At 40.6% G+C, this 18,242-nt stretch overlaps 1 protein-coding gene across 2 annotated transcripts in view; it reads right to left on the bottom strand.

Moving 5' to 3' along the window:
- Window positions 1-18,010, bottom strand: part of GAK (cyclin G associated kinase) — an 82,255-nt gene extending 64,245 nt beyond the window's left edge. The window contains exons 1-4 of one of the 2 annotated variants that reach the window (XR_011736697.1): window positions 17,683-18,010; window positions 3,597-3,658; window positions 2,136-2,195; window positions 120-234 (exon numbers count right to left, since the gene is read on the bottom strand). Coding sequence is in view for 1 of the 2 variants with exons in the window: in XM_065860549.2 (XP_065716621.1) it covers window positions 120-234; window positions 2,136-2,195; window positions 3,597-3,658; window positions 17,683-17,824 (379 nt within the window). In the remaining variant the exon portion in view is untranslated. The remainder of the gene's footprint in view (window positions 1-119; window positions 235-2,135; window positions 2,196-3,596; window positions 3,659-17,682) is intronic. The other variant, XM_065860549.2, reaches the window with a different exon arrangement.
- Window positions 18,011-18,242: the final 232 nt, after the last annotated feature.

Raw genomic sequence — 18,242 nt, 5'->3', positions numbered from 1 at the left:
ACATTATCCTTAGAAAAGATTATGCTGAACTCAAGCTCCACCGAACTGTGTTATCTTTAAGAGGCAAACTGTGCAAAAAAGCTGTCAGAGGCCACATGCACTACTGGGAAAAGGTTTACCTCTACACAGCTCTGTAAGCAGAAGAAACTCTCCCTGTCCTGTGTCTGATTCTTCTTTTCCTATAGATGCAGCAGAGCAGAACTGGACAATGTTGGGATGGCCTGAAAGTTTTTTCTGGATGTAACATGTTCAAGGAAGACAACCGCAAAGTTTATTGATAATATTGTATACAGCAGTTCAGACATCTCATTTGAAATGTTAGCTTAAAACCATACAAAGCATTACAGCTGCAATTAAAATATTAAGCTGAACAGGGAAATCCATGCCTTAGCTGAAAAAAAAGAAGACTTCAAGGGAAGCAACTAAAGGTAATGTAATAAAAAGTAAAAATAAAACAAAAACACCCTTGTGATTAAGGCTCTGAGGAAACCGGACTTTATAACAGGCCTAGTTCTTTGTCATTTAACCATGACTGCAAGGTCTTAGCACAAGTACCAGAGAGATCTTTTAATTATCATCTGCTTCTCCAGCTTGCTGATCAAGAAAGAGCTATTGTATCAACACCTGTCTTTCCAAAGCAAGTATTAAGTATGCCATGTTTCAACTTAAAGTAATTCAAACAAAGTTCAAAACAAATAGAAGCTCTAAAAGATCAAGGAACTTATCCAGTCACCATTAGTAATAATTCTTCATACTAAAAACCTTTGTCGCATGTTACTTCCAATTCAAAAATTCAAGGTATCACTTCAGAGCTATGTAAAGGGCAGTAAAATGTAAGTGATCTCAGTTCCTGCCAGTGGAAGTTACATTGCATTATGCCCATTTGTTTTGTCTCTGATGTGCATCACTTTAGTCAAATACTGAGACTCATGCCTATGAGACAAACACACAGTATTTACAAGAGGCATTCACCAAGCCTGAAAAGAAAGAAGACAAAGGTACAGCAAAGCTATTAAAAAGGGCAAGATGGATCCAACAAATTAGAATGAAACCCAAGTACTATTTTATGTCTTTTGCACCTCTTCATAACTTTTTATTCAGAGCTGCAGGAATTAATTTCATTTCATGGTTATACATTGTTAAGTTAGCAACAGTTAACCTTGGTACATGTACTTCAATGAGTCCGAGCTGTGAAAAAACATCCAAAGAACACTCAGTTCTTTAATCCTGGCAAGACATGGTCAGAGTAGCTAAAAAAATGTGTAGTGCTATGGTAGCCCATCCTTTTTACTTCTCTGGAACAGTGTTTAGTGTTAGGTTTTGTCAAGCATTTCAGTAATCATAAAAATAAATATTTGAGTAATTTAAGATCACTGGTTTTGCCCAAATTGAAGCTGAATACTCAAAATGAAGCTGAATACTCAAGAGTGGAAAACAAAACAGCAGCATACCACACCTGTTCACTGAGTCTTGAAACAAACTAATGGTCTCACAGCAGATGTTGGGAAGCAAATACTGCATTTTCTAATGCCAAGCCTTTATAAACACTGAGATTAAACTATGCCCTACCATTTAACATCATTGAGGATGAAAAGGACAGCACCACCACAGAAATATCTGCTTGTTTCTGATCCATACATTCTACTGAAATTCCTACCCTGATATTCAGTGTTACTTTTTAAAGCCAGACACATCTGAGGTAGAAATTAAGAAACATTGAGAGTAAAAGCAAAGTTTTGAGTAGTTGAAAAGACAATAAATACAGTGCATGTGATGGAAGTCTACTTAAGATCTAAGTATCATTTGAACAGTCAAAAGGTCTCCTCATCCTCTTGACCACAGTCACAGGACTGCGACAAAGCCCAAATAAGAATTTCACTTCTTGCTAGACAAAGTACATGACAAAGTCTACACTGGCTTCAAGAGTTATCTGCACACATTAAATTCCTGCAATTTTTGAAGAACTGAACTTGCTGGGTGTTGATGCCAGATTCCTGACAAACCAGGAAACCAGACCTTCTCAAACTTTCAGTTTCTTCTTAAGCAAAGTATGGCAAGGAAAGAAAATCTGTAAAGCAGCCTCCCGTATCAGGCAATTAAATCAACACATTAAAATTTGTTACGAAAAAGGATACCATAAAACAAACTTCTTGAATGATGGCTTTGTTCTTTTCTTCTTCATTAGACAACAATCGCTATCAGAGAACAGAACAATTGAGAGATACAGTCATTAAAACAGTGCTTTTTTTTTTCCATAACACAAAGGATAAGCTACTGTCAAAAACCTAATGAACTCAATGAGACAGTAAACGAAGCAGGCTTATTGTACACTTGGACATACTGCCATAAATATAACACCCTGTTTTCCAGCTACCTGTACTGTTCAGGGTTATTGATAAGTGAGCAGTTATAACCTTTGACATTAGAAAAAGTAACTGCTCTGACAGTACTCTGTTGTATAAAACACTGAAGTCTCTTCACTACAGCACTGTGCACTGACAAGGACAGATCTGTCTTCTACCTCAAATCTTCAGGAACAACCTTCAATCTACTTCAACCAAAACTTCTCCAAAATATGTAGCCCAACTCTACCAATGGTACCTGAGTAATGAGCAGCAAAATCAAGTATTACTATCTCCAGTATCACTTGGATTTGGAGTCAACATGTGACTAGAAACAATTTGAGCATTTCCTACAAAAATGCCAGTTTTACAAAACAGAGGAAGTACAGTAATAGTTCACCTTTTATCTGTTATTTTTAAATGGAGTTACTTGTAGATAATATTTTGAACACACATATCATATGACTATGGTCACATGTTTTTTTACATTAGAACGTAGTATGACAAGAAAAAAAACACAGACCAAGTAATTACTGGCAGTGTAATGCCATCTTACCTCTCCCACCTCTCATACTAATACCCTTTTCACTTCCTCTCTAAAATAGATGTCTTCATACTGATAAGTCACCCCTACTTCAAAAATGAAGCCATTTTGTGGTGAACATAGTGACAATTACTTTTTAGCAAAATATGACAAAGAAAATGACTTCACTTTATTGTCCTTTCCACACTACTTGAGTTTTTCTGCTCTTACAGGATTGTTACAAGCCTGCACAAAACAAGAATCCAGAGGAGTGCCTCTGAAAAGGACAAGGTTGAATGTTGATCAGTGAGTCAAAGTACAGAGCATTATTTTTAATACTGATTAAACTTACGCTGGAAGTACAAAGCCAGGCTAACCTATAGGCTAAATCTACTTCTAAGGAGTTAAATATTCCTGTGCTCTACCTCAGGTAACTAGGAGGTAACTAGGAAAGATTCTTTTTACCCATGCAACAAAATGCTTGGGGTAGGGTCATGAATTAAGACAAAGCGCAGTAGTACCTAACAGAGCAACTCCCATCTTTTGTATCTGAAGTGCAAGGTCATAACAGGAATAGCATCTTCAATACAGGTACAGTGTACTACAAACACCACTTTATCATTCTGGATTTTTCCAAATGACTTGCTCAATGGCATACATCAAGGATTAACTGTCAAGCTAAAGTAAAAAGACAGACTTTGTAAACCTGTAGAGAAGTAAATTCATTTTACCTTTAAAGCATAATCTTTGCCACTTCCAAGATCTTGAGCTTCATAGACAAAAGCAAAACCACCTACAAGAAAGCACATTAAGTCAGTTTTTATTTCAACATTCAGGTAAACCATTCCTTGTTGTCTAACAGAGCTATTATTAATACATGAATTTAGATGTTTTCTGAATGTAAGATGACATTCAAGAAGAATATATTTTTTCAGTGGCCTACCAAGAGTATGGATAGCCTACATACAAGAGCTGAAACATTCTCTTCCTTTTACACAAGCCAGAAGCACACTGACTCTGCTACTTTGCTACTGCATTTTGTTAGTCTGCATATGCAGGTTTCATATGAAACAATTTTTTAATTTTTTTTTAATGCAGGTCCTTACAAAACTAAGATTCAATACAGCAAATATTACCTAATTTTAAAAATTAAACTATTTCTGTTAGGTTTCCTATGAAAATAGCAACAACCAAGGGGGTAAAATGTTAAGTATACACCTCTTCATACTTTCAGGATAACTGCCATGCTTCAGGCTTCATACTATAAGCAGAAAGCATTTTTGAGCATCAAAGCACACTCCCAATAAGGGTGATTCTGTTACTAAATCTCAATTTGTCATTCCACATGACATTCTCCTTCAAACTCCTTTGTCAGAATAACTGTTTCACCAAACACTACCAATTTGCTCAAGAACACTGTGCAAATTTCTACAATACAAAACCACTCTAAAACTAAGTCACAGGTCAGCTAAGTTTCCTCAGTTGTTAATTATGTTAATCTAACTGTATTAAAAGAACATATTTGTGCAGTTCTACTCAATTAAAAAAATCCTAGTATTACTTCAGCTTCTTCTGGGAACATTACTCTTGTGGTTACACCAACAGTGTGGTTGCATATATGCTCTCCATCTATTGCAGAGTATGTCTAGTAGAGTAACAGTCAAAGTAACAAACTTCAACAACTTATCTTTCTACTCCTTTAATATAAATTCTGTTTTCATTGAGCTACATAGCAATGTTCTCCGTAGCAATTATTTGGAGAATAAATACAGATGTCAGTGAACTACAAAATTTTACTGGTCAAGATGGCTAAGAGAATAGGATAATTAAGGAATGAGCCATCACAGACAAGAAACAAGTTGACAAGGCACTTTCTTAAAAAGGTGCCAGATCGAAATCAGTACAGTCACAGTACACAATACTTCCTCCGTGGATGAGGAATATAAACACGAGGCTGAAGTGAACACAGTATTTTCTTTGTGTAATTCAAACAAATACGAGTCTTTTCCATAAGTACTTTCAAGAGTACATAGCAACTGACCATCACATTGCCATCAAGACTCCTGAATGGTACTGCCCACACATCTTGTTACTTTTCCAGTAGCATCCACAACATGAAACAAACAAGTGACAGGCTGATGGATATTGTCTTTACTTTTGGTACATAAAAGTGAATTATACACAAAATCAGCAAAACCACAATCCCAGGTGCAGGGAATACACACAAAAGACAGTGTGCACCACAGAAAAGCTAAAGTATCAATGAGAACACAAAAGATGACAGACACATGTTGGTCCTACAAAAGAAAATCTTTATATTCAACTTAATAAAATATTTCTTTGATTTTATTCTAATAGTCCTGCAAGCTGCATCTTGAAGGTATATGCTTCACTTCACAAAATGAGGGGTTTCAGGTCAGCACAAATTCCTAGTACACAAAATTGCTTTTCAGTTATTTTTCTGGAAGTTAGTCAAGAGCAAAACAGTGACTAAGGCATCCCAGACTACAGAATACTTATTCTGCAAGCTCATCTCAGCTGTGTACACTGTCAAGGGTCCTACCAGGGCTGGAATGTGGCAAGTCTACTCTGCATTTCAAGCACACATCTTGCTAATACCTCTACAAAAGTGCACAGACCTACATACAGGCATTCCAAAATATAACTATTTTGAATACTTTCCCAACTATTTCAACTAGTCCAACAAGCTCTTTCTCTTTCTTCACTCTTTTTTTTCAAACCATTTCAGTGAAACTACATTATTCCTACTTGTCAGCTAGTGAAGCAACAGAACAGGGACATGAACAAAAATACAAAACTGATTGTTTCTGTAACGCATTGTTTCATTACACATTTAACTCATCATGAGAGAGGAGCGGTGCAATTAACTCCCTGCCTGTAACTTTTTTATATGACTTGTTCACTTCCTTCCCAAATACTGACCAAATTTGTTTACAAAACAATTTTGAGTATCTTATGTTTCAATTATAACTTGATTGAAACACCATAATTCTAGTCTGGAGTACAATTATAGTACATTTTACCTGAAAGCAGACGGATGCTTTTTGTCCACAGTGCAAGCAACACCCTTAATCAAAACAGAAAGGATGCTCTGTCATTGTTTCAAGCATTGATTGATAAGCATACTTCTGAAGAAATTCAGTCATGCGTTGGTGTCAATTGCAAAGTCCCAGTAACAAAACAAAAGTGCTTAAAAAATGAAGTATGGTTCTAACTCAAAGATCTGGACTTTTTCCCATAATCTTGAGAAATGGAGAGGCAGAACATCTTCGAACTTCCAGAAGTCCCTTGCAAGCAAGAACTGCTACACCTGAGAAATACCAGCTTTAAAAAAAACAGCACTGTTCTGCTTCATGTTGGAAAACTTCTCTACTTCTACAGTAAAGGGAATGTGAACTGGAAAGCTTCCACATCAGAGTGCTTTGGTTCTTCTTTGGATATTGTAATATTTTTTTCTCCACTTCCAAAAAGTTTCCCGCACACACGGTTTGCAGAGTAACTTTCAGTTCATAATTTACACCACAGGCTGTTGCAACTTCTCTTTGACTTGATGTGAGCCCTCCTCCTTTCATAATAACTCTAAACACCTGTCAGCAAATCAAGCTAACAACGCTTGCATAAATTCAACCATTAAGTGTTCACTGTACCTCTGCTGCCAAGAGTTTTATAAATTATACCCATCCAAAAATAGCATTTAATTACCTTACCACCATATTGTGAATCCAGGAGTTGCAGAGACCACAAAATTGTACCTATAAGCTTGGTAAACTGTAATACTGCCTGTTTACACTCAAAATATTGAAGAAGCCTTGAAGGCTAAAGCAGCAATTTTGATACTTTAATGACAGACACAAGTTTTACTTCATCAGAATGCAACTAATAACAAGTCATCTGCATAGATTTGATTCCTGACAGCTTTTCAAAATACAAAAAAAAGTCTGTGGTCTATTGCTACCTTTCTGACTAAGGAATGATTCTTTTTTCATAGTGAAAGCTTTAGACTCAGATCCAGCATTTTGAATAACACACATTTTTTGTCATCATGTTTCTCCTCTTCTGTGCTCTTTTTCTTCTGCTCGTGCTTGTTGCTCAAAGGAAGCATAAGAAATGAATACACATGAGAAATGGTTGTTAAATGTGTGCTACAGAACTTACTTGCTCCCTGCTTTTGACACAACCATACACCTGGTTTATTCTCAATTGTTCATCTTCTATGCAAAACAAGAACAAAAGCATTGGAGAGTTGTGAAGTGTATATGGATAGTTAAGCAAAGAGGACCCAGAAGTAATATTTCTTTTTGTAACCCAGATACATATATTTTGAGATTTCAGGGCATTTCCTTCCATATATCTCAATCCTGATTTTCACTGGCTTTTTTTCAGCATACAGAAAATCGACTCTAGCAACATGGAGCTTCCTTCAAATTGCACCACAACTGGACAAAGTGACACATCACATGGAAGATCCATTTTTGTCTTATTTGCAAAACATTGTTGTATTGAGAGGAAAACTCTCTATTAAGGACAAATAAAGGACTAGTATTTACATTAACTTATGCCAAAAAGCCTTAAAGACTTGATGGTGCAGAAATTGAAAGCCAGAGTCCCAACCTCCACAGGAGGAGGAAAAATCCATGTCTACTCTCAAAGTGGTTCTTTCTAAATTGCAGGACAAGTAAAACAATGTAGTAAGAAGGAAAACCCCTTACCTAGAAGAAAAACTAAGGCTAAGTGAACTCTGAGTGTATTACAAACTTGCAATTTGTCCGAAGGAAGTGATGCTGAAATGGCACAGAAGTTCCACTGCTTTGTCTAGTACCACTGCACTGTCTGAAAAGTCATTTTTTGGATCTTCTTTCACCTATCCCATAGATAAATCAGCACTACGAAGTCAATGTGTTTCATGAGATACAACTGGCATCTGAAGATCCAGCAAGCAGCCCCACAATCATCTGCTCATTAGGGTATAAACACAAATAGTGAAATTTCCATCTTTGTTTGACTGTTCAATTGATGCTAACAACTCTCCAACTCTTCTGCAGGAGAACATCACATTTATTCTCAGTTTTTGCTGCATATTTGTCAGGCCAAAGAGTACCTGGCTCAAGCAGTAACACCTTTCAAACGCATTACAATTAGCATACATGAACAGTCAACACATTTCTCAATAAGCTCTGAAGGACAAGTGTTGCTCATTTCATGCTATCACTGCCTTCCACTGACAAAACCCTAAGTTGTTTTATATAAATACCCTAAGTTGAACCAGGATACCACTGCCCCATTTCATGTAAAATCAAATCCTTAGTCTGTACATCATAGAACAGTTAACTATATATTCAAGAATTAAAGCAAAAAACATAGCATATTCAAAAGGCAATCAGTCTACAGTTGAATTAGTTGTTAAGAAAGATGAAAACTCTAAATTTAAACAGCAGGTATGACAAAGTGATTTTCCTGATCCAATTATCTTCAGCATGGATATCAAGAAACAGAGTAACTCAAATACAAAGTGTTTCATAAAAAGTACTTGAAGGGACTAACAGAGCAATATTTTCACTGGTTTAGCTCACTTAAAAATTACCAGGAGACAATTATTCAAAAATTTTTAATTACTATTTTTCTGCCATTGTGATCCCTGTTCTAGAAAATTTAATAAAGCTAAACCAGGACACATTGATCACTTCATATCTACTATTCAACATATAAAACGCAACAACAGTAGTCAAGTAGTAAATAAAATCTTACTTACTGGCAGTGGAGTATTTGTAGGGACATTACATTATGCACAGAGTGGCAACAGGAACCCCTAGGATTTGTCTACTGATTTTTAACCCTCCAAAAACCCTTAAAAAAACATTACCTAACCTAACCAAACACATAACATAAAACTTGCAGAAGATTTCCTTTATCCTTTCAACCTTGTAAGAGATTGAAAAGTATCAGGTTTTGCTCCACAGATGACCATAAAAATGGATAAGCTGCCTATTTTCAGAGAAGAATCTCTAGAATAGAGGTTCTCTATTTTTATATACTCAATTTTTATTTTATCAAACAGATGAAATAATTTACGAACTGCTATAGCTGTTGCATTGACGGAGTAGAAGAAACAGTTATCTGCATTTACAAAAAAGGCTCAATAAAAACATTCAAGGAAGAATATTATTTAAAGACTACATAATTTTTAAGCACATAAGCAGTTTTATAAATTTCATTTAGCTATCCAGCCATCATCCTGTCTTTCATTTGTGCTATAATAGGTAGAAATATTTTATTAAATATTCATTTAACACAAAGCAAAGAGGCTTCTCTCTTTAATCAGCTAGCTACCAAAGCTGTTACAACTGTAACATTTACAATTCTCAAAAAATTCAACTTTCTTTGTAATTTTGGAACCTGACGATGTATGTCACTAGACATGCTATTCTCTTATCAAGTTTACCCTCTCATTGGAGTAGCATTATTAGGCAGAACTGAGGAATGAGTTTCTGTAATTCACTGACCATCTTTGGCATCACCAGCCTCTCAATGAATACACTGACAGCCCAGTGACCAGGTCCTATTCCTTCATTCCTTCTAATGCATAGGTAGAGAGCAAGAAATTTCCCATATTTACTTGTTCATAATTTTTAAGTGCCACCATTAAGCAGGTAAACAAGCACAAGGTCTATCAGAAGAGATTATTTACCCAACACAGGCAAATAGGAAAGCTAGCAGCATCTAAGCATCTGAAAAACAAATTTGCAAGATTGTCTGTCTGTGCAAATATGTCACCTTTCAGGAGAGGAAACAAATTTCTAAAGATTACTGTTAAGCCTGTTGTGGTGACTTGCTTTCCTCACTGTCCCTCAAGGTCAAACATGCAGGCTACATCAATCATTGAATCAGTAAGGACTATCTCAGTCTCTCAAGTACCTGGTACAGACTGGTCAGGAATCCTGACATTCCTGAACAAAGGGGAAGAACACTCGAGGATGTCAACTGAAGAAGAAAAAAGTCAACATAAAAATGCACATACTGTTCACATGAACAGCAAGGAATCTGAGAGAGTCTACAGTTGAAGCTACCTTCACCTAATCCTATAAAAAACAAACATGTTATTAAGTATTTGGAGAACTCTCATCACATGTAGCTGGACTACATGTACATAGACACCCTTGTGAGAGCAGACACCCATGCTGTGATACACACAAGTACAGAATACTTGGACTGGCAAGCCTTATGGCTTTACAGGAGAGTGCCCTCCGTCATGAAAGACTACGAGATAACTACATTTCCTAATATTTAATAATTGATTGCATACCTAATTAGTATTTTCCTTAATTAAAATTGTGTGGCAGTCTATGCACTTAAGTTGAGAACTCAAAAGAACCATGACATCTGAAGCCACCATCTTACAAAGGCCAAGTAGAGACTACACGTAAAGGCCCCAACCCACATCCTCTAAAATTTCTTAACTGCAGTGAGCTACTGAAATGCCCAAGTAGATAATACAGGAGACCATATTCTATGAGCACTCAGTCCATCCTGTGACAAACTTGGCCTGTTCACGCATATGGAGGTAATATCAGTGATAGAGATCATCATCAGCCCACCTCCCTCTGGGTTGCTCTCTACTTCCTGCATCACATTTTCAGCCAGCCCTGTACTATCCCTGGCATGTTACCTCTGCAAAATGAATGGGGAAACACATCCAAGTGAACTATGCAGCTAGTATCTCAGCATAGAGCATAGCCAAATGCTTATTTGCATCAACACAGATGGGCAGCATGCTACAGAATTGAAGAGTTGGAAGGCGAGAGAACAACTGAACTTACGCTGCCATATGATACTGTGTAATGTTAATCCACACTCTCTTCACACCAACTAAAACCAAAGCAGACCGTATGATCTTACAGAAAAGGCTATCTCCCTGCATTGTCGGAACAAGCAAAACTCACCATGGATTTGAAATCTAAACTCAGAAAGCAGCACTTGACTTTCTAGTAGGGAATTTGGCATGAAAGGACTTATTTAGAAGAGAGAGAGATTGTGTATCTGTAAGCACAGAAATGAATGCTTATAAGTCAAAGGTATGCAAGCATGTGTCAGAAAGTGTCAAATACAGGTTGAGAGCTCAATTTTGGCAACAAAATAAATGATATGCTACAGATAAATTCAAGACTGAAGATGGCAGAAGAAACTTGGACTTCTACATTTTATATATGTAGTGGCAGAGCCCCCCCGCCCCAGGGGGATGGGGTTGTCGCCAGCCTGGCTGAGAGGTGAAGCCAGAGACAAAAGAAACTAAAGGAGCACCATTAGAAGGTAATAATGAGTGAGCAATCGCCGGACACATGCGTGCAGAGCGCGTGGACAGTACATGCAGCCTATCATGTTATTGTATGACACGAGTTACAACCAATCACATTGTTGTAAGGCGCGTGGACAGGGCAGCTTTGCTATAAAGCCAGCCCCGTCCGACAATAAAGCAAACTCTGTGAACATCATATTGGTGTGTCAGGTTCCGTGGCTTGCATGGATAAAGCAACACTTTGGTGACCCCGACGTGATACTTCGTATCGAAGCAAGATCGCAGGAAGTGAAGACGCGAGGACGCCACCTGGGGGCGACACCAGCCCAGCGCTCAATCATAGCGGAAAGTAGGCCTACGAGGAAGCAGGTGGCATGGGAAACACGGCATCCGTGGAAGAAAAAATAATAGTGAAAAGTATTCTGCAGCTGGCTGCACGAACAGGAAGGCATTTTGAAAAAGACGCGTTAAAGCGTCTGCTCCGATTAGCCCTGCGTAAGGGGTGTGTCCGCTCGACGGACGAATTTTTTTCTCCCGGTACATGGGAAGACATAGGGACCAAGCTATGGGAAGCGGTTACACGGGGAAACCGCGAGGCTTGCGATCTCGACGGACCCTGGCGGGAGATCAGGCAGCTGATGCAGGAAGTCTCAGAGGAGCCAGAGCTGTGTGCCGTCCCCTCGGAGCCGCCCGCCGAGAGCTGCCCACCCTCCGAGGACTCCGAAGAATCAACACCGCTGGTATGTCCCGTATCAGATCTGGAGTTCTGGGGCGGAGAGCAAATTATACCCTCTGCACCCGTTGAGCCATTGCCTGGCTCCAACGACGAATGGCAGCAACCGGCAAGTTTCAACAAGCCAGGACAAGTTAATCCAGCCAACGTGCCTTTGCCGGAGGACCCGATGGAACACCAGGACGGAGCACCACAGAATCGCCCTGACTTCCAGGAGGAGAGCCACGTGCAGAGCCTGAAGGACTTACTGAGACGGCAGGAGAGCCAGATGCAAGGAGTTCTAGAAGCTATGAAACGACTAGATGGCGGTAACAGTAAAACTTCGCGGTTAATAGCTGTGTGCACATACGCAGGCACATCGCAAGAAGAGCCAGAGGCCACGGATGCATTTGCAAAGAGCAAGTTTTATTTTATTTACCTCTCTACTGGGGGATCTCCGAAGCCACACCTAAGCTCCCAGGCAGAGGTGACACAAACGGGGACACAGGCGCTGGTCAGTTCAGCCCTGCTGGAAGATCGCTGGGCCTGCTGAACTCGCCTGTATTTCAAGGCTTCAGGCAGGCGCAGCCTCCCGCTCTTTCTCACAACAAAGCAGGAATCTCAGACACAGTGATAAGGTGCCCAGAGTTTCTCCCAGGCCTGTGTTATCTAACACAGAGCTTCTACTCATCAAGCACACAAGGTCAGTAAGACAATTAGTGTGATGTGTGTGCTTTTTCTACAGACAGGTGCAAGTCACTTGAGCGTATTTACATTTAACTAACCTCCTCGCCAAATCTTCCACTATATCCCCATACAATAGCATATAAAAAGGTGTCAGATACAATTAAGGACGGGCTGGAGGCAATTGGCAGGGAATGTGAAAAACGGGGAAAACAGGAAAGGGAGGGGGCGGAATTAGACCTCACTCCCGAGGAGCTCCGTATTAAAAGGGAGTGAATACAAAAAGGGGCTAGACAATGTGTTGAAGATGGGATGTGGTCTGTAAGAGAAGCAGATGAATATTTGAGAGCGCGATATGGAAAAGGCGATATGGAAAAGGGCTGGAGACTGGGTTAGCAGATCGGTTTGCAAATATGCGTCGACTTACTGATCCACAGGGAAACACAAGGGAATTGTATAGCAGTGATAATAATGATAATTTGGGTGCTGCCCCTGTGCGTCAGGGTAGAGATATTCCTCAAGATCATTCTTATAATGCAGGGCAACGTTGGCAAGGAGTAATCAGAGATGCAACTATTGAAGGGATCATGTTACCTGGTAGTATTACAGCAACGCCAGTGCACATAGATAATAGAGGACAAAGGCAGCGGTCGCCTTTTGATTGGAAAACGGTTAAGCAATTGCAAAGTGCAGTTATGCAATATGGTATGGATAATAAGTATGTGATGCAGCTAATCAATTCATTTTTCAAGGGGCAAGTACTAACTCAAACAGATATTAGGGCATTGATGGAGTTATTGCTTCCTCCAACGGGGTATTTGCTGTTCTTGGACAAGTGGCAGGGGAAAGTGGAATTGGCAGTATTAGAAAATGTTCGTTTACCAGCTGATGATCCGTTGCGGTTAGCTAGCATGGACCAGTTACTGGGTCGTGGGCAATATGCGGATGGTGCTACTCAGGCAGCACTTCATTCAAGGATTTTGCAGCAAACGCAAGGGCTTGCCTCGGCGGCAGTGAAAGAATTGCCAAATAGAGGTAACCCTGTGCCACCCTATTCTACAATAGAGTGGGATCCTGGGGAACCATATCTGACATTTGTGGATTGTTTAAAAAGAAGTGATAGATGCCTCTCCTAACGTGACTCCAGAGGCAAAAGCTGCTGTGGGGAAAGATTTGGCTATGATGAATGCAAACACCCAATGCCAACAGATATTAGCCGGTTTGGGAAAAACTGCTTCTTTAGCAGAGATGGTGGAAGCTTGGACACAGGTACCGATTATGCAACAGGAGGTAGAAAAAGCAAAACTACATGCTCAAGTCCACGCTGCAGCCTTGGCTGCAGCACTTAAGCCTGCAATGAAAGGCCGAAGCCCTTCTTCTTGTGGCCTAGCATATTTTACTTGCGGACAGACAGGACATATTAAAAGAAACTGCCCTCAATATGCTTAGCAGCATTGCAAAAATGGCATAACTCTCCAGTTAATCTGGTAACAGATTCTCTTTATGTTGTGGGAATTGTACAAAGAATACATAGAGCACTTTTGCAGCGAGTTTCCAATTCCTTGTTGTTTGAAGCATTGTTAGATTTGTGGAACGTATTAGATTATAGGACAGCACCAGTATTTACCATGCATATAAAAAGCCATACTAACATAACAGGTGGTCTAGTAGAGGGAAACAGCATTATAGACAAACTTGTGGCAGTAGCAGATATATCCCCTTTTGAACAAGCCAGACAAGCTCACGAATTCTTTCATCAATCCTCAGCAGCACTCCGAAAGCAGTTTACAATTACAAAGGAACAAGCTCGAGCCATTATTGCAGCTTGTCCTGATTGTGCCCGCATAGCACCTCTCCAATAAAACGGAGTAAATCCTCGGGGCTTGCAGCCAGGTCAGTTATGGCAAACTGATATTACTGAATTTGCACCATTTGGCAGACAAAAGTACATTCATGTCTCCATAGATACCTGTTCAGGACTGCTGTGGGCTACAGCCTTGACCTCAGCAAATGCAAACGTCATTTACTACAAGCTTTTGCTGTCATGGGTGTCCCTACACAAATCAAAACAGATAATGGTCCTGCATACCACTCTGACAGACTTGCAGCCTTCCTCACCCAGTGGAAGGTACAACACCTGTTTGGAATCCCTTATAATTCTACTGGCCAAGCAATTATTGAGCGTGCACACCGTACATTAAAAAATCTTTTGTCTGTTTTGAAAAAACAAGGGGGAATTGGTGTGAGCCCAGAAGAGGTATTGATGAAGGCATTGTATGTGCTGAACTGGCTTAATCCTAAAAGTGAAACTGAAATGGAACCAGTTGTTATGCACCATATCAAAAATGTCAAAGATTTTTCCAAAAATGTGCCTAAGGTTAGTGTGTTTAATCCGACAACACAACAATGGGAAGGTCCTACGTCACTAATAATCTGGGGAAGGGGATATGCTTGTGTTTCTACAGGTAACCACAAAAATTCATGGATCCCAGCAAAGTGGGTGAGACCTTGGCTAGCTAACAGAGAAGAAACCGATTGCAGTGATGACAACCCTTAACCTCAGACATGTTATCGCTTTAAGCAACAAATGTAGCCAATGTTGAGAATACCACTTTGTAAAACAGAGCAGCAATTAATTTTTGGTTATTGGACATGTTCACAGTTATGAAGAGTTTGATTGTATGTGTTGTTTGAACTTAAAAGTTAAAAAGATGGAAGATTTGCAGAACAAGAAAATAACAGAAGATATTGGGTTTTTTGGGGTGAATGCCTTGTTTGGTTAAAAGGAATATTGAAAACAGGTTTGTTCTTGTTAATTGTAATTGTATTAGCCTTCATGTTCTTACCCTGTATTTCACACTGTATTTAAAGCATGATACGGCGTATTGTTAATATTAAATAAAAGAGGGGGAGATGTAGTGGCAGAGCCCTCCCCCGCCCCAGGGGGATGGGGTTGTCCCCAGCCTGGCTGAGAGGTGAAGCCAGAGACAAAAGAAACTAAAGGAGCACCATTAGAAGGTAATAATGAGTGAGCAATCGCCGGACACATGCGTGCAGAGCGCGTGGACAGTACATGCAGCCTATCATGTTATTGTATGACACGAGTTACAACCAATCACATTGTTGTAAGGCGCGTGGACAGGGCAGCTTTGCTATAAAGCCAGCCCGGTCTGACAATAAAGCAAACTCTGTGAACATCATATTGGTGTGTCAGGTTCCGTGGCTCGCATGGATAAAGCAACATATATATAAACTATATTTATACTAAATATACTCTAAGGGTTGTTTTAGCTCAGCTACATTAGCTAGAAAGTCTTACTTTCTAGCAAAAGCGAGCAGTTAGGCCCAATTTCAGTCAGTGAAATATAGAAGAAAAAACAAGAAATAAAACTGTAACACTGAGGCAAATGTGCAACACAAAAGCAGCAGTTACTGATAAATTCTCAAGAACACTAGACTTAAAGCATCCATTTGCTTTAAAACATCTAACACAGCATCTTCCCCCTGACATTTTAAAAACCCTGTGTCAGATCATGGGAAACAGTAGACTTCAGCCAAAGTATGAAACGCTTGCTTCTGAACCAAGAACGAAACAGCAGACACATCTCAAATGCAGCTTCCTGCCCTTCCTTTCCCTTGGTGTTGTCTGGGCACTGCTGTGGTCACTCCTATCAGCAGCATCAGTCAGTCCATTTAGCGTTCACCTCACAGTCACATCACACTGAGTGCTTACATTTCACTCACAACTCCGACTGCATCTAAGGAAGTTGTAAGTAAAGGCTGAAGGTAAAATAGGACTCAATATTTAGCACTGTTTTAAATGCAATTTAATACCTAAAAAACTGCCAGGTTTTGTCTGAGATCACATGCCAAGAATGCTTAAGCATTATAGTTACAACTTATTCCCCCTTAAGAAGACAGTGATGAAGACCAATGTCCTGTCATTTTACACAAGCGAATTTTGTAAGTTTAACTAAAGTAGCTGATCTTGAGGAATCAAACTTCTCCTTCCATGATGGTCACTAAGGTTTCAACAAAAAAAAAAACTACTCAGGAAAAAATAAATTAATAAATCTATTTATAAAGCCACTTAAATACAAAATAATTACAAGAATCAACTACAGAAAATAACTTCCATAATGGAAAGGAGCTCTGAATAGAGCCTTGGGATGTTTAACCTAAATAACATCAAGGACCTGTACAAAGTTAATGAATTATTTAGCTGCATTACTATGGACAAATTCACATTTTAATGTTTTGAGACATGCTTCCAATGTCTCTTGTACTTGAAAAAATAAAGTAATTCCTCTGAACACAAGATCCAAGTTGCTGCTAACTTCTAAGTAGCTTGCACATGCCAGACACTGCATCTATTTCAAAACAGACTATCAAGTAGTGTGCCAATATGCCTACTCAAAAATTCACTGAAACTGAAAACTGCCCATCTAATTCCTGTATTTCAGCAAAGCACATACGCAGAATGAGATCAGCCACCCGACTTTTGTGTTTGAAGATTAATATCTCTTTCCTGCATTTCACAGTCTTCCAAACAACCCAAAGTAGCACAAACAAACTTGTACCTTGGACACGATATTATAGATTGACATTTAAAAAAAAACCTATATACATATATATGCAATCCAACATTTCCCTGAGGTCCTACATAGATTATAATCTCCTTTGAGAGTTCCGTTACATGGTGCAAGTATTTTAAATCATGAAGCAAGTGAAGGAGTTGCCACGCAACATACTGCCTCAAAATGGATATCGTTACAGTGGGCTAAAGGCAGCATGTATTGCTCCCATACCTGGTCCTCGCAAAACACCTTCCGTGGCACTTACATCAACTCAGTGCATCCATGTCCCCTAATTCATGCAACAAGCCTTTCGGGGAGGTCGGCTGCCCACGTAGCAAGTAAACACCGGCCCGGCCCCGGTCCGACTGTCGCCGCCGCAGGCCTGCCGAGCAGGAAGCCCTACCGGCCAGGAAAGAGCAGACGGGACAGAGGGGCCGGAGCACGACAAGCTCAGCCCCGCAGTGGCGGAGTCCGCCCCTCCCCGCACGGCCCAACCCGGGCGCGGCCTGTCTGTCACCGCTGCTCGTTCTTACCCTCCGCGATGACTCGCTTGATGCGCAGCTTCATATCGCCCATCTCCACCGTCTGCCCCACGAAATCGTTCTGGTCGCGGCTGGTGGCCCCCAGGGAGCCGGGGCCCGCCAGGAAATCCAGGGCAGACTGGAAGAGCGACATATCTCCAGCAGGCACTGTCCGGCGGGGGAGAGGGAGCGGTGGCCACGGCGGCGGGGAAACCAGGGAACGGAGCACGGCGGGAGGGGCGGGGTGGCTCCTCCAAGCTACCGACCACAGCGACAACCGGACGCCTATTCAGCCATCTTTCGCTCCGGCCTGCTTCCGGGAGTGCTGCGTCATTTATGACCTCACGGTGCCACCTCCTCCCAGCCCACCCCTCCGCCCGCCGTCGCAGACAGCCGGGGCGCCTGACGGACTGCCACGCCCCGCCGGGAAGGAAGTCCCGCCCCTGGCAGCCTGGCGGAGGGGCGGAGCTCACCTTCTCGCTTGGCAGGCGGCGTTTCGCTGGGGTGGCGAGGTGAGAGCAGGCGGTGGGGCCCGAGCGCTCCACGTGTCACCGCCGCGATGCGGAGTTGCT

The sequence above is a fragment of the Patagioenas fasciata genome, chromosome Z (assembly GCF_037038585.1).
Source record: "Patagioenas fasciata isolate bPatFas1 chromosome Z, bPatFas1.hap1, whole genome shotgun sequence".
NCBI classification, from domain to species: domain Eukaryota; kingdom Metazoa; phylum Chordata; class Aves; order Columbiformes; family Columbidae; genus Patagioenas; species Patagioenas fasciata.
The sequence above is the reverse complement of the archived record's forward strand: the minus strand, read 5'-3'. Positions and strand labels throughout refer to the sequence as shown.